Here is a 16,604-nt window from a genome sequence, read left to right on the forward strand (position 1 = left end):
AATTTATCTCTTGTCACTATTACACTGATGACATTCAGCTGTCTGTCTCTTTTAAACATAATGAGACTGATTAAGTATCAATTTTTACAAATGTGTCTAACTGGAAAGTTTACAGCTTTTTGCAACTACATGCAGATACGACTGAGGTCCTTATCATTGCTTCAAATACATTCCCTGCTGCGAGGCTGTTGAACAGGTCCAGCAGGAATACTCACATGACATCTATGTTATTATCTTTATATTGGCTTCTCAACAAGTTTAGGATTCACTTTAAGGTTCTTGTTTTCACATATAGAGCCCTACATGGTCAGGCATTTGTTTGCATCTCTGACATGTCATCTGAAATTCACAGCACCAATACTTCAACATAATATTAACAGCCGCAATATCAAATAACAATCAATAGCACTTAAGTCAATAAACATCCATTATCCAACTACAAACCATTAAACACAAACAACTATAAACAACAAGCAAACTTATGGAACATTTATGCTTTTTTATACACGATGCCTAGTAAAAATAAATGAAAAATAAATGTAAAATACTGATTGAACATCTATCCCAAAACTACAAATCCCTTACAAGGCTACAGTTACTAGGATGCTGTATATCTTAACTTTAAAGCTAAATTTAAAGCTTTTCTCAAATCAGGAATTGTACAGTGGCTATGAAAGTGATCAGCCAATCCTAAATGTTGACCTGGACTTTACTGCCAATTTTTGATGCCTGGTACAAAGATCTATTGTAACTCAAATGACTTCAGGGAATTTCCACTTTTTTTTTATTGTGGCGCTGCCAAGCCTTCAGGACACACACACACACAGGGCCAACTCCTAAAATAATTAAACAACATGTAGATTAGCATGTCAGTTATTTTCAAGGTGTTTTTGAACCACTTGGTTTCCAGTTGCATCTATCTGCATCTAAGTGTGTAAGTAAACTTTATTTATACAGTATACTCAAAGACTGTCAATTGCATCCTCCAAATAAACAAATAGCCTAAGTGTGGAGCCTTCAGGGTCATAACACTGTTCCTTCTCCTTCTCAGATATTAGATTGCTCTTTAGATGTATAGACCTGTCTTCAATCAGAAAATGACAAGATGATAAACCTTCTGCTTTGTGCACAAACCCCTGAAAACGATAAATCTATGTAAAATGATTAATATGATATTTAAAGTTTAATATGGCCTTGCAGGTTATAAAGCTTCTTAATGTCCCTTAGGCAACAACTAATCTAATTGGCTCATCTAACAGCTCATAAACTGTCAGTCAACAAGTTAGTGAGAGTAAGCCGCATCCTCCTTTGAACATGTGATGGCCGACTGTCAGTAAGTAGCACTTTGTTAACTAGAAATCGATCTTTTCTATATTACTTTTAATTCTTTCCAAACTTCCATTTGTTTTGAATTGTAAATATGTATCATGTTATACTTTGTAACTGGTGTGAACTCTATTACAAAACAATGAGGGGAATATCATACGAGGCAGAAGGTAGAGGTAGAATAGTTTGCGACTGATACCGAGATGTAAAAGGAGCCAAGTAATAAGATTAAAATGAAATCTCACATTGAAAGCACGGATTCAAATTATGAGACAAATGATCTGTAGTTAGTTTTTTCTTTGGTGTGACTGCTTGACGTCTTATTGGGAAATATAATCATGTTTTTCTCAGTGACTACCAGTGCTCCTTAAGGTATAAAAACGCAACAGTCAGTATAAACTAGTAGATAGATAGCGCCACCTAGTGGACTACTAAACTGCACACCATAATGCCTTTGTTGTAGCTGTGAATACAACCTGTCAGAGGTAGGAGATGGGGGGATGTGCAGGGGAAGGTTGAGCGGGATCAGTCACACTAAATGAACCACAATTCATACAGTGAATATGTAGTTTCACAGACACATTGTTGTATTTTTGCTGGGTTGTGTGTGAAATCGTTAAGATTAATATAGTATCAGTCTGCACACCACCAAGAAGAACTGGTTTAGACTCTTGACACTGCTGGGGATGGGTAGTATTGATTTAGAAGTGTGTTGTTCTGTTTGTGTATTTGTGTGATATAGGATTTGTACAATTTAATTTAATTTGTAATATGCTATAAGATGAAATGGGAAATAGTTATACAGTAAACAAACAAAGAGTTGATTTAGAGTCAACACATGATTTACAGTTTTTATCATTTTAACTGTAGCATTTTTTTCCTTCTGGTTTGCTGATTCTCTTATTGCCATATCTGCCTATTTGCTGTGGTCCTACTTGCTCAGTATTAAGAAGTCTTTAAAAAACAATACAGTATGACTATACTATACTACTATACTGATACTCATTCTATTATTTTTCTTCCCCTTCAAATCCACAGTGCCAATGAGACCGACTCAAAAGATCCCACAGTCAAAGTGAAAGAACAACAGTAAAGACATTACTCTGGAAGAAAAGAAAACTGAATAGTCAAACACTGAGTAATGTAATGATGAGTGGAGATAAAGAGGCAGAGGAAAATGGTAAGTGGAGACACACAAAACATCTCAAACAAGTTTGTCAGTAGTCGTAGTGGGGGTCAGGTGTGTGTTGTGGACCATATTAATGAAGACAGAACATATTTGAGCATCATACGAAGAAAATCCAAACAGCAAGTCTGAAGATTTGAATTTAGTGAAAAAAGACGATGCTCCCTTTAAACCTGCAGGAACTTTTACATAGTAAATGAATATCTGTTACATTGCCCAATGAGTTCACACAATGCTGATTAAACCTGTCACCGCCAGGTAAAGCTGTCAGTATACTGGTGATATTTATCTGGTGTTGGCTTTGACATTCCTGTGCTGGGTGGATGAATGCTTACAGCACATATTCTATAGTCAGAGCATGTGCACTAAGACATCAGCCGGCCTAGGTGACTAACTTCCTGTTAGCTCTTTGCTAACTTGAATGGGGATAAAATAATTTAATTGTGTGGCTCGTCTAGATTTTACAAATGTTATTGGACCGAATGGATTAAATTTTGATTGTGAAAGGATTCATTTCGTGGGGGTAGTGTGACACTCAAAACAATGTATCCTCCTTTCACAGCTGTAGTGATGAAGTAGGCCACAGCATGTGTAAAGCGCGTCAACAGTGTTTTTGTAATTACTCTCTCTTCCAGAGGGGGGGGGACAAAAGTTCCACACTCCAAATTTAATTCTGGTAGAAAAGACAAACAAGGACAAATGAGCAAAAAAGGCAGAGAAGGAAACAAAAGTAGGAAACTTAAATGTAAACAGTGTAATGACACAGACTTTGTCTTAAGGTCTCCATCCACCGAGACGTTACGGCCTGTATAATCAGGGAGCCACATGTTACCTCAACAGTGTCCTACAAGTTCTCTTCATGACCCCAGAGATCCACGACAGGTTTGAAATCGCTGCTTTCCTTTGTAGCAAATATAAGTACTAATATAATGTATATAGCATAAGTACAAATAAGGAGAATAATTAAAAAACAAACAAAATATTATATAAAATATCACTCATATCATATAAATTACTGCACAGATCCCTGGTTCAGTTCCATCCAGGGACATTTGTTGCATGTTGTATCTCTCTCTCTTCACTGCCTGCTATTCAATTAATGCCTATGCCTATTCAAATGGATGTCTTAAACTTACAAAACTCTACCAGCGAGCATGTTAATACAAACAGTTAGTAGTTTCACTGAGAAACTACTCTCTCCCTCAAGGTTGGATCCAAACATAGAAACAGATCTGCAGCTGAAAAACATCTTTGAAAAGTTGAAACAAACAACATGTGGAACAACAACTATCACAGACACATTTGGGATTAAAAATGGTAAGTTAGACAGTAATAATAATGAAAAAGCAAGACTCAATCTATAAGAAAGTCACATGTCAGCAGTAAATTCAGTGAAATGCTTTGATGAAATTAATAATCAGATTCAATGTAATGTATTATTTTAAAGTTTATGAACAGCATGATGCAGCTGAATGCCTCGAGATGATTTTACACAAGATTAGCAAACAAGCCTCTGAGGTGAGCACTACCAAAATATAGACTGTGATTTACAGGTGAACAAATCAGAATGTAAAGTAATGATGTCTTTTTATTTTTAAGGCTTTCAAAGGAGAGCTCACAATCAGAATAAAATGCTCTGAAGGCCACAGTATCAACGAAGAGAAAGATCCATTCTTCACTCTTCCAGTGTCGCTGCCAGACGATTTGGACACAGTCTACAGTGTGGTGAGCAGAGTTTAAAGATCAGAGCTCTAGTTTTGTATTTATGTGTTGTGAGCTGAAGATTTTATCAGAACATTTGTTTGTTTGTTTGTTTGTTTGTTTGTTTGTTTGTTTGTTTGTTTGTTTGTTTGTTTGTTTGTTTTACAGAACACAGGTTTTAAAAGTGTTTTCCAGTCTGAATTATTCAGTGGAGACAACAAGGTGTACTGCAAAGAATGTAATACATTTAAAGATGCAAACAAAGTGAGTTTGACCGTAAACACAAATTGTAGGCAGGCCAAATTTTAAATAGAAATCAATCACTTTTATATTGGTTTACAATACTGTGATCAAAGAATATAGTGTTTATTAATGTTTCTTTCAGGAATGTGAGATGGTGACATTTCCTCAAATTTTGACTCTACTCTTGAAAAGATTTGACTTTGACTACAACACCATGTCACATGTCAAGTCAGACTGTTGTGTGGATGTGCCACGTACATTACAGATAAAGGCAAGGAGAAGCAACTTTTACGTATGATTTATATCTGAATAATGTGCCTTATATTTGCTTTTAAAACCTTTTTATTTGCCTGACTGTGATCTTCACTGTAGGAAAAGAAGTATGAACTCTATGGAACAGTGAATCACATTGGCAGTATAAGAGGAGGCCATTACACAGCCACCATCCTGCCCAAAGGGGAACAAACCTGGTACGAGTTTAATGACACTAGTGTCTACAAGGTAAAGTGGATTTTACTTCTTCCACTCTATGAGGATGAGACACATTAAAACATACCAATAGAAATTTGTTTATATTGTTTTTGTTTTGGTTGAATGGTTAGGTTGAAGAACTCCGGAATATTTACAAGTACGTTTCATTATATCCAATAAGTCTGACATATAGTACATTGTTTTATACAGAAACGTTTAATGAAAGTTGTAAACTTCTGTTGTTCTATGCTAAAAATAAATTCAAAATTGTTGTTCACCAGCTCCAGGACTGCATATCTACTCATGTACAGAGGTAAGATCACACATATTATAAAGAAATCAACAGAAAGCTACGACTGTGATATTAACTAATAACTATATATATTATTTTTCCTGCACTTCAAATCCACTAGACACAGGTGAAGAAAAACAACAGGTGGAACAAAATGAAGAGGATGAGAGAAGAAAAAGCAGCAGCAGCAGAAGAAGAAGAAGCAATAGAAGAAGAAGAAGAAGAAGAATAAGAAGCAGAAGAAATGGAAGCAGAAGAAACGGAAGCAGAAGGAGCAGAAGAGGAAGAAGAAGAAGGAGCAGAAGAGGAAAAAGAAGAAGGAGCAGAAGAGGAAGAAGAAGAAGATGAAGAATAAGTGATGTCTGCCCCCTCCTCTCCCTTTTCCTTACCTTTTGCTCCTAATACTTTTACCCCTCTAATTGATTAAGTCTGTTAAGTTGACCCTTGATTTTATCTGTCACACTGTAAAGTCTGAACGTCAATACCTCCTTGTTTTCTTTTGATCTGATTGCAATGCCTTTACCCATTCATCAATAACTGTGTTAATATACGGTCTGATCACCTTTCCCTCAGCACACTCACCCATCCTCAATCCAGTAGATGTTGAGATATTTCATGCTATTACTGACAATAGGTGACAAGATCTTTGAGAATTTACATTTTTGCTTTTATGATTATGGAGCAGCCCAATTATCACAATAAAATCTGTCATTTACAAAATTTTAACATTCTCCTTTTTTATCAGTGTATCCAAGTTTTTTGAGTGGCAATAGTTGGCTGTATATGTATAAATACTAAATAGTATTTATACATATATATATATTCAATATATGTGGCAAAATATAAATTATAAGCCATGTATTTCATTTTCAACAGGATGTTACTTGGAAGTATAGGCTTACTTCAACAAAAATACTAGAAATATGTATTATCTGATAAATTAATGTAGTAAAACCAACAGCATTAATTATGAAACTGCATGACCTCAGTGTTATACTGTATGTCGCCTATAATATTATTGGATTACTATTGCTGCATAGGATTAGCATTTTTATGGTGTACTTAATGAGGTGAAGGAAGTTAATGCATCTTTTTTTAATGGTTTCATAACCATTCAGGATACATCAGCTCAACCATTGCTTTGATGTGCCAAAGTATCTGAGCATACGAAGACCTGATCTATGGACAGGCTGGGGACACGATGACAAACCATTTTGACTCACATGAAGCACAGAAATGTCACTACTTATTTTGCCTACTGGTCACATAAAAACAAATTAAAGCACATAAAAAGGCATTATTGTCCTAAGAAGACCGCTACTGAATGCAGAAAAATGAAAAGACTATATATGTACAATATGTGCACACATACACACACATCACTTGGAAGTGATATCAGACCAAGAATGTGCTAGTGAGGGTCAACCAGAAGCAGTCAAAACATCTACACTGATGCAAATTATTTCCTACCAGGCAGTCAAAGAAGCCACACAGATGGACAGGAAGATGTTCTATAAATCACATTAACAAGTTTCACTTCATCGGTCCAATTAAGAAGAGGGAAACAAAATATTGGAGTAAGATAGGCTGATGTGCTAATTGAGGGACTGTCCAACCTTTGAAATATTCTCATTTAAAAACATGCTCTAAATATGCCGTAATCTGCACCAGTTCTTATTTGAATTTTGTTATTTTTAGGCACATGTGATATTTTCCAGACCTTGGTATATAACTGATGCATTTTTAGGAGCTCATACTCAAAGAAAATGGGACATAAGTGTTATCATTGTTCATGGGTCAGGGTTATTTTGGGATTGAGCTGTGGAGGACGTAACTGGGCCTACTGGATTATTTTAATAATATAATATTTATTTCATCAGGTTTTGTTTAGCATGAAGGGTAAAATGGATATGCAAATCTTAACACTTCATTACCTTCTTTATGACACATGTAAATATGTTTGATATTTTGTATTTTATATTGCATATGAATACATGTTGTAATTTCACTGTTGTTCATCCTGTACAACATCCACGAAATTCAGTCTGATATCTATTTGGAGAAAACTTTATTAAGTGATGCAGATATTAATGATGAACCATCACTAAACAAGTGCCAATATAAACGTTGTGAAATATAAATAATTAAGTGAATACAGCAGATATATTGTAATGATATTCTGTTTTAATGAAGACTACACAATGGCTTAGTTGCAATTATAATCTTACGATGAAATCTAACAGGAAAAGTTTAGTTTGTGACACAATAAAGCTGTGAATACAGATAACAAGTACAGGTTGTGTGTGCATATCCCTCTTAGTTTCTGTGCCACACAGGTATGGAGGTTTGTCTGGGAGCCACACCATCGCTGCAGGGGATGAAGTAGCAGCTTGTTTCCATACACTCAGGAGTTAGCTTCAGGCACACAAAGCAGAACTCAATCTGACAGCGAGGACAGATTATGTTCTTGCAGCCTGTCTTGTCGTGCTCCACAATCTTTCCACAGGTGGGACAGGCTCGGATGGAGGGACACTCATCTACTCCTTGCACCTGAGGGAGGTCGGTCATCTTGCAGTTAAGGAGAAGCTGAAGGTCTTGGTTGGCACATCCATCATTTTCACAACGGTCAGATTTTCGATCTCTACCTTTCCACGGCTTCAGACACTGCCAGCAGAACTCACAGACCTCCCGCTTATCTGCTGTGCAGATTGTGCAGTGCACACTGAGATTGGTGAGGTCCTCTCTCTCCACACAGGTTTTACACCCAGGACACTGTTGGGAGGGACACGAGAAACATAAAGGTATTTACATATTTTTCTGTATGTTGTAGGGACAAACAATCTCTGATAAACTCATAATTGAACTAGTCTGTATCTTTTTAAAGGGTAGAGGACACTCACTGTTTTGAATTCACAGTACTCTCTGGCAGCCAGACGAGCCATGTTCTCTTCAAAGTACTGCATCTCTGCAGCTGTCAGCACTGCCAGTCTGCGCACCTCTTGGTAAGGCCACACTTTACCACAGAGCTGCACGGTGCCATCCTTCAAAGCAGGGCACTTAAATTTGTACTTGCCCTAGAAATTGAAGGACAGAGTAGGTTATATTACAACTCAAAGATTATATATTCAATTAATATACATATTTGTCTTTTAAAAACATTTTTTGTGCTATGTGTACTTGAGTTTGCAAGCTCCCCTGGGGGATGAAGTATTTTGAGTTTAATTGTCAAAATGCTATTGAGGGGCCTTAACTGCCCTGAATGGCCATATACTGCAGTAAATGCAAAATAATTCTTCAGAGTGTTTCAACACTACATCTTATAACATGGAGCGAAACACAACCAGTTTAGTGTAAGTGAGGTGATGGAAAGTACCTGATCCAGCAGGCTGCGACACCACCCAGTGAGAGACTGTGGAGTCACAGCGTGACCGCAGGACATCTCTGCACGGAGACCCAGGTCTCCTTCCTCCGGGGCTGGGGAGCAACAACAACAAGACAGTTCAACATCACTGATCCCACATGCCTTTAGAGAAGAAAGGATACAATCATATTTGACATTGCCATAGATCGTTATATATCAATAAAGGGACACTTTACGCATGTGTTTCCATTAATTCTATATATCAATGCCAACGTCTCAGTCCGAAAGGATGCGTTAATTGTACTGCTTAAGTTAACCTAATGCAAGCACCACAATAATAAAGCCATTAGTCTACATCAGGACTGCGACAGGTTAAAGACTTTGGGTCATTTCTTCTTTTCTTCTTAGGACTTACGTAGTGGATCCAGATCATCTGGTCTGTTGACAAATTTCAGAGTCGTGTCTCCGGGGTCGTATCTTTTTTCCTCCTGATTCTGTGTAGACATTTTGCTTCAGACCAGTTGCTCTTTCCTTCACGGACACACCTCTGTGTGTGTGTCTGCACTCAGTGAACACTGAGGCTGCCTGCTGTGGCAGTAATCAGTAATACATCCAGTGCACCAAGATGTATTTCTACTTTCGTTTTCTTCCTGGTAGACTAGTTACAAGAAGTCACGTGAAAGCAGGTTGGCAGATGATGATTCTTTGTCCATATGTTAAATTTGATTTACATTAACACACTATTACAGACAGGCTTGATGTATGCACTCATTTGTGGGGAAAGATCTTTACTTGACTTAAATTAGACTATAAAGGTTATAGGTCCTTATTTCTAATTTAACTCTAATATCTTCCTCAAATATTCATTATGAAAAATGTTGTTTATAAATATTGTTATTACACTGTGGTATTAATACGTTGTTTCACTGCAGCTTTTAATGAAACATCCAGGATGTGCAGCAGGCGGGTAACACACACTGCTGGAATATCAGGGGCTTTCCAACCATCATTATAGTGTAACAACAACGCCACATTGCGAAGTTGAACAATGACGACTGAACAAACTCTTGAAGTAATACTTTAAATTAGGACCCATAGCAAACATTAGACAGAATTTTGACTTGGGCCTCCCACGACCCATCTACATTTATATTTTAAAACAGGATTTATAAAAACAAAGGCGGAAAACAATGATATGAAGTAATTTGGAACAAAGTTATTATCGTTGTTGAGTGTCTTTAAATTAATTAAAGAGTACTGCTATAAGAAAAAAGTCTCTCGAAAGTGAAAGTATCCTTTGCGCCTCTCTCTGACGTCAACTTCAGCTGGTTATTTCACTCTCTCTGCGCTCAGAGCCTGAAAGGATCCCGGCAGCAGCCCGCACACAGAAGCAGCGCAAAATGGGTAAAATCTACCAAGTCGTGGTGCATGGTATAAGGGGGGAGAAGATGGTGATCGACCTGTGTAACACAGAGGAGCAGATGCAGAGCATGACAGTGAAACAGCTGAAGGAGAAGATAGCAGAAAGGCTTCCCGGGAACGCAGGTAGGTAGATGCAACTAAAAACAGAGAAATGATAGGCTAACTGAAAGTATGAAAGTATGAATTATCTTCCTATATGTACTTTTTTGTATGTTTCAAATATAGCATTGTTTCTATGTACAATTACAGTGCATGTTCAATATGGCCAGATTATGAGGAAGCTTTAGTTTTGTTTTCCAACACTTATCCCTGACACGTGGGCTACCCTGTTTTCAGCTGACTCAGACCTGCAATTTAAAGAGCAAAAACAAGCTCTCCAAAATTGTTAACAAGGTGATTGGCAAGTCACAAAAAACAACTTGGTAATATATTTGACAGTGCCGCACACAGGAAAAGTAAACATATAACTGCAGATACCTCACTCCCACTACACTCCATACTTTGAACGCAGTATAACTGTATCAGGGAACACTTGTCACACCTGCCCATTTGCACTAGTTTGTTGTATATGCTCCATGTTTTGTAATATGTGTATGTACTCTTACTGCACTTTGGGAGGAAACAAAGATACATTTACACTGAGGTGAACAATAAAGTCAATCTAATCATTATTGTTTTCAGCCACATTAAAGTTCTGTAAATAACTAAACTGTTCCGTGGTTGCAAGACTGAAAACTTTATTTTGAACTTGAGCTTGAAAGTGAAATGTTTCTGTTTCTTTCCTTCTGTGTGTGTGTGTGTGTGTGTGTGTGTGTGTGTGTGTGTGTGTGTGTGTGTGTGTGTGTGTGTGTGTGTGTGTGTGTGTGTGTGTGTGTGTGTGTGTGTGTGTAGGAGTCAGTCTGGAGAATGTGCGGCTGATCTTTGCAGACAGGATGCTAGACGATGACTGCTCACCATTGTCTGAATATGGGATCCAGCAGCAGTCCAGCATCCACATGGTGATAAAAGTTCCTGGAGGACTTGAAGCTTGATGTGGACAGAGAGAGACCAGCATCATCTTCATCTCCTGGTGCTCTGCCTCCTCCTCATACTGCTGCTGCTTTTATTCCATGCGTTTGTTTACAGATGTCTAGATTTTACTGTACAGGCTTTTTTATTGTAAAAAATGTATGTTGCTTGTCCAATCAGTGGCAACTGAGCGACCTTCCTCCACCTCCTCATCCTCAGCCAGCAGACTCCTCCACATCATATTATTTGTTCTTTGTTGTCCTTTAATAAACTTACCTACTTTAATTTTATGTAGTTCAGTTTACCTTTGTTCGTGTTACTTCCACAAATCAGGTTGTAACATTCCTCCTAAAATGTTTGTTGTTAAATAAAAAGGTAAGAATACTCTCTAATGCCTCGTCTTTATTGATGCAGATATTAGGAGGCCTGCGCTCTGAACCAACATATACAAGACACTTAACAATAAGAAAGTCTCATTGCTGTTTTCTACAGAAGAGGATCAGGGCAACATGTGAAACATTTGAGTTATGAGCAAACCCATTGGATCAAATCTATTTAAAAAATGATGATTGACAAACAGCTTAAAACACTGTGATTGTCATGTAGGTTCTGGACGCTTCATAACATTTCAGACAATAATCATGTCAATACACAGGTTCCAGAGCCCCTCAGTCGCCCATGAATGAAATGAGTGACAGCTCATAGATGCTTTTAGATGGTGGCCTAATAATTCTGAAACCGTCTTATCAGAATATTGATAACATGTCAATGTTGTTTTTGTTGTTATTTTAGAAACGGTTTAATGTGCTTCTCTTTAAATATCACCACAATCACCAGTCTGGTACTGACAACCCCTTCTGCATGACTGTGATGGTGTTTAATGTTATTAGTCATTCCACTGTCAGCTTCCTTGCCGCAATCCTGTGATGTGTTTGTTTATTTGTTCTGCTGGTTAAACCCCACCTAAGATCATATCATGTAGATTTTGAAAGGACAATTTGTAGCAGGAAATTTCAGTTTCACTTTCAGTCTCTACATTTACAGGAATTAGAATGACTTCTAGACAGTCTTGTGTGTTTTCCTCCTCAGTATTTTCTTTAATTGAATGTTGTAATGGAAAAAAAATCTAATAAACACACAAAAACTCACGTTCAGTTTAAATCTGTGGCTGTATAAATAGTTCATATGTACGGCAGCATATTGCTGCCACGCCAGGAAAAAAAACGGATCAGTATCATGTTATAACGTGAATCGTTTCATGTTATAACGTGTTTGTTTCTTGTTATAACATAAAACTTTTCATGTTATAACATGATAAAATCAGCAGGGGGAGGCGCGTAGAAACAGCTATTTGCAGCTCACGCTCCCCCTTAACGCAACAAACAGCGCTGTCTATGGTTCTGAAACAACAGCTAAGCGATAGTCACATATATCTCGGCCAATATCTCGGCCAACCAAAAAAAGTAGCTAAATTGCTATTTTTCTATACATATATAAATCTTAAACAGGGGGGGGGGGGGGGGATACAACTGAGGGGTTAGGGGCCCCTTGTGTCGCCGGGCCCGGGCAAACTGAGTACAGACAGATACTACGGAAACGCTATCCAACATCTTTAGTAGGCTGCAGCCTACAAAAATAGGTGCGCTCCAAAACCCGACCGGCACATGCCGGCTTTGTTGATGGTACATGTTTTAGCTAGCCTAAATCATGGTGAGATTGTCATTGAATCACCATCACAATGCTGCAGAAGCATAAAGATGGTTTTGACGTTTTGCTTTGACACAATTAAAACAGAAAGGCTGTAAACAACAATCCGTGTTTTGGGCCATGGTGTTGCCGGTTCACTGCAAAAGGCCAAGTGCCAGTTCACAACCTGATTACCCGGGGTCCACCTCCGCCTGAGACCAATTTATCACATTATAACGTGAAACGTTTCATGTTATAACAATATAAATTATAACGTTATATGGTGAAATGTTTTATGTTATAACAAGAAACTATCACGTTATAACATGAAACGTTTTATGTTATAACAAGAAACTATCACGTTATAACATGAAACGTTTTATGTTATAACAAGAAACTATCACGTTATAACATGAAAAGTTTTATGTTTTACTGATCCGTTTTTTTTCTGGTGTGGCAGCAATACGCTTCCGTACATATGCTGTATATACTACATTTATTTATTAATTTATTCACAATTCAACCCTCTCTGTCCTGTGGAATTCATGAACTTTGCATCCACAGTAAAATTAAATAACCTACCTGGCAGTAATCATTAGAAAATGATATTTAGTCTGACATGAAACGCTTGAGCCCTCCTAGTATTAACTGTTAAAGACTGAAGGAAAAACGAGCTTTTTTCTGACTAATGTCCTATACTTTAGACTTAGATCTGCACTTAAATTAGCTAAGCTAAACAAGCAGTGCTTATCTAGTGAAAGTGAAACATAAATTAAGTGTTTCACTTTATTTGTCCACTGCATGTATCTGCTAAAGATCATTTTAGGGGTATACATTATGTAACCGTCCTGGTAGGCTAGGTCATGTGAGCTCCTAATTGCCATATTTCCGAAAACCTTGAATGCATCTTACCAGCAGCAGTGACATCAAGTGAAAGAGAAAGTATTCTGACACTTGTATTCAAGGCAGAAAGCCTGCTGTATGTTTGCGATTGCTCCTGCAAAATGACTTTGCAATTGTTATTGTAAATAACTTAAACTAGCTGAAAGTATTCTCATTTCTTTCCCTGCTGGTCTTCATCTGCATTTGCTGTGTTCAGTGGGTCAGTTAAGAGAAAATCTGGACGGAAAATTAAAGGAGTCAAAATGAATTTGGTGGAAAAAGGTCGACAATTTGTCTCCGGTATGTTTACCTCTTCGGGTAAGATATACGTCTACAAACTTGATTGCAAACTTAACATTTACTTGATTGTATTGTCCGTATTGTACATCTATGAGCTGTTTGGTGGCAAATGAGTTTCCCCTCTAGGGGATTAATAACGTTTTACTAAACTAATCTAATGTAATCTAAACCTACATGTTGTTATAAGGACAGTTCTGCTATTGACTTTGATTATTAATAATCTCATCCCAGCAGCCATTAATCATGGCTTGATGAACCAAGGAGCGACGTGTTACTTGAACAGTGTGCTGCAGGTGCTGTTCATGACCGAAGAGTTCAGAGAAGCCGTGACAGGGTTTGTTGCAAGGTCCGACTTCATTTTACTGGTTTGACTTAAGGTTACAGTGCACGTATGCGCGTTTGAATCTCACATGGTCATTTTGTCTTATTTTTGTGTAGGTATACCTTTGAAAATCCTGACACTGACCGCATTGATTGCCATCTTAAAAACTTGTTTGATGATTTAATCAAACGTACAGCATACACCTATAACATCACAAGGACGCTGGGCATTGACAGAGGTACAGTTTAACATTTAGACTTTGAATTATGTGCCAAAGTACCCAGCATTGGGAACATTTAGGTGAGATGTATACAGAAGCCTTAAAATCTTAAAATGATATGTTACTATTTATCTATCTGCAGATAAAGTGTTGACATACAGTAAGCTAGACTAGCGAATATCTGATAACCCCTTTAATAATAGAGTATCTGAAGAAATGTATTTTGACTTATTCTCTTTACACCTCAGTGTCTGAACAACGTGATGCTGCTCAGTACTTCGAGAAGATTTTAAGTCTGACCAGTCCTGAAGCGTCTAAGGTAAAGACATCCTAAATATCAAATATAATAAACATTACCTCAAGGAAAATTATCTTTAGCTGAAATGAAAAGTAACACTTTTTTATCAGTCTCAGGTTTTTTTTGTTGTATCTTTCAGATTTTCCACGGAGAGTTGACACACACAAAAGAATGCTGTGTATGTCATCTACAGACAAACACTGGAGGGCAATTTTGGCATCTTCCTCTTGCGTTGGTGGATTCCTGCAGTGAAAACTATAGTGTGGTGAGAATCTGGCAACCTGAAAAATGTGAAGCTTTTTTCTTTTTTGGTGTGATTGTTTGTTTTCCAGTGAACGTTGAGTAGACTAAATGTGCCATTTGCCGACTAGTTATTCAGGTCTACAAATGTCTGGTCAGAAATAACATCAGTTGAATGAAAGTCCATTAAGTGAAATATATGTCATATATCAAAAACTGGAAAATATTGCATCTAAAAATGTAAGCTAGGTGAACTTAACATGGAGCTTAAATCATCCACCAGCAGACTTCATTATATCATTTAAACAGATGCTCCCCAATAGCTTCCTCAAAGTTGTTACTTGTCTTTCAGAGGTCCACAGAGAAATGCTGCTCTACTGCCCTCTGCTGCTTGGGTTGCGTGTTGAAACCTTTGCCCATTACAGCTGAATAGTTAATGATGCCACAGCAAGGCTTTGATAGCCTGTAATGATGTTCAAGTTTGATCATAACATTCAACTTAACAAAAACAGCTTTTAGGTCACTGAATTGTCAAAATCAAAATGCATTAAACTTTATTTGTACTAATAACTTTTCTTTGTTTATATGTGTAGGTTAAAAGGTTACATTTATTCATCCTTAACGGCATGGAAATTATAGTGCTTCTGTCCTAATCAACCATTACTGAAGTGCAGTAAATAAATATGTGCATGTAAATTAAAAAAAATAATTTCCAAGCAACAATGTCAAAATATTTTAAAATCCCAGTTTACTTTCATACAAAGTTATGGTTGAAGTATTGTATCCGCTGCAGGATAAAAGAGTAAGAACATAATTTAGTATGTGAGAAAACTGGTTTCGACCTGCCAGTGCATGCAGTAAGAAACTCCAAACCCCTCATCCCCCTTAATCATACAGAACATGGGAGAGTTCACTGTCCTCTCACAAGGTATAGAAGAAATAATCATTTCACGATATTCATTATAATGCTCTACTGCTAAAGCTTCTAAACCACTTATGTGGTATGTGCTAAGCCAAGTGCAGGTAGTACGCATCTTTTTAAATGCCTGCCTTTTTAAAAGGTGTCTTCACTGAGAAGATGTTTATTAACATTGTACACTTGTTAAGCTGTGATGGAGCTGATTTCAAATGCAAACAACATGAGTTTATTGTTCAGGTGGATGGCATTAAGAATTTTTTCAGCACCTCAAACGTCAATGGACAGAACCAGATGTATTGTGACAAGTGTGATGACAAAGCTGATGCTACTCTTGTGAGTATATCAACTCTATAATTCTGCAATGATAGCATTAAGTGTTAATGATATTTTAGAGGAATTACATAATAATAACACAATAACAAATGTTGGGGACTTCTCTCTTCATTCAGAGATCTGTAATGACACATCATCCAGATGTTTTGACGCTGCTTTTGAAGAGGTTTGAGTTTGACTACCGTTACATGGCGTATGTCAAAATCGAATGCACTGTGGATGTTCCCTGCACCCTTCAGATACCAGAGGTATGCTTAATATTTTAGTTTTATCATAACACTTTTTCCCCCCATTCCTATCCTAAAGACTGTCATTTTTCTCCATTGTTGATCAGAATCAGACATATGAACTGTATGCGGTTGTGGATCATTTTGGAGATCTGAGAGGTGGACAT

General features: G+C 37.3%; 2 protein-coding genes and 2 long non-coding RNA genes across 4 annotated transcripts; 3 read left to right on the plus strand and 1 right to left on the minus strand.

Moving 5' to 3' along the window:
- Nucleotides 1–7,535: 7,535 nt before the first annotated feature.
- LOC134006016 (uncharacterized) lies at nucleotides 7,536–9,086 on the minus strand. The gene is made up of 4 exons (XM_062445071.1): nucleotides 8,996–9,086; nucleotides 8,593–8,693; nucleotides 8,120–8,293; nucleotides 7,536–7,991 (listed from the first exon to the last, which is right to left on the minus strand). Exons 1-4 carry the CDS (start codon nucleotides 9,084–9,086, stop codon nucleotides 7,536–7,538), a joined length of 822 nt encoding a protein of 273 aa, XP_062301055.1.
- An 803-nt stretch (nucleotides 9,087–9,889) lies between these two features.
- LOC134006024 (uncharacterized) lies at nucleotides 9,890–11,384 on the plus strand. Its single transcript, XM_062445081.1, has 2 exons — nucleotides 9,890–10,125; nucleotides 10,894–11,384. The coding sequence occupies exons 1-2, from the start codon at nucleotides 9,981–9,983 to the stop codon at nucleotides 11,031–11,033; spliced, it is 285 nt and encodes a 94-aa protein (XP_062301065.1). The 5' UTR covers nucleotides 9,890–9,980; the 3' UTR covers nucleotides 11,034–11,384.
- Nucleotides 11,385–14,186: 2,802 nt separating this feature from the next.
- Nucleotides 14,187–14,704, plus strand: LOC134005406 (uncharacterized). The gene is made up of 3 exons (XR_009927861.1): nucleotides 14,187–14,224; nucleotides 14,317–14,438; nucleotides 14,669–14,704. It is a non-coding gene; the product is annotated as an uncharacterized LOC134005406 (long non-coding RNA).
- Nucleotides 14,705–16,130: 1,426 nt separating this feature from the next.
- Nucleotides 16,131–16,594, plus strand: LOC134006003 (uncharacterized). Its single transcript, XR_009927901.1, has 3 exons — nucleotides 16,131–16,210; nucleotides 16,327–16,458; nucleotides 16,545–16,594. It is a non-coding gene; the product is annotated as an uncharacterized LOC134006003 (long non-coding RNA).
- Nucleotides 16,595–16,604: the final 10 nt, after the last annotated feature.

Source organism: Scomber scombrus, chromosome 23, assembly GCF_963691925.1.
Source record: "Scomber scombrus chromosome 23, fScoSco1.1, whole genome shotgun sequence".
NCBI classification, from domain to species: Eukaryota; Metazoa; Chordata; class Actinopteri; order Scombriformes; family Scombridae; genus Scomber; species Scomber scombrus.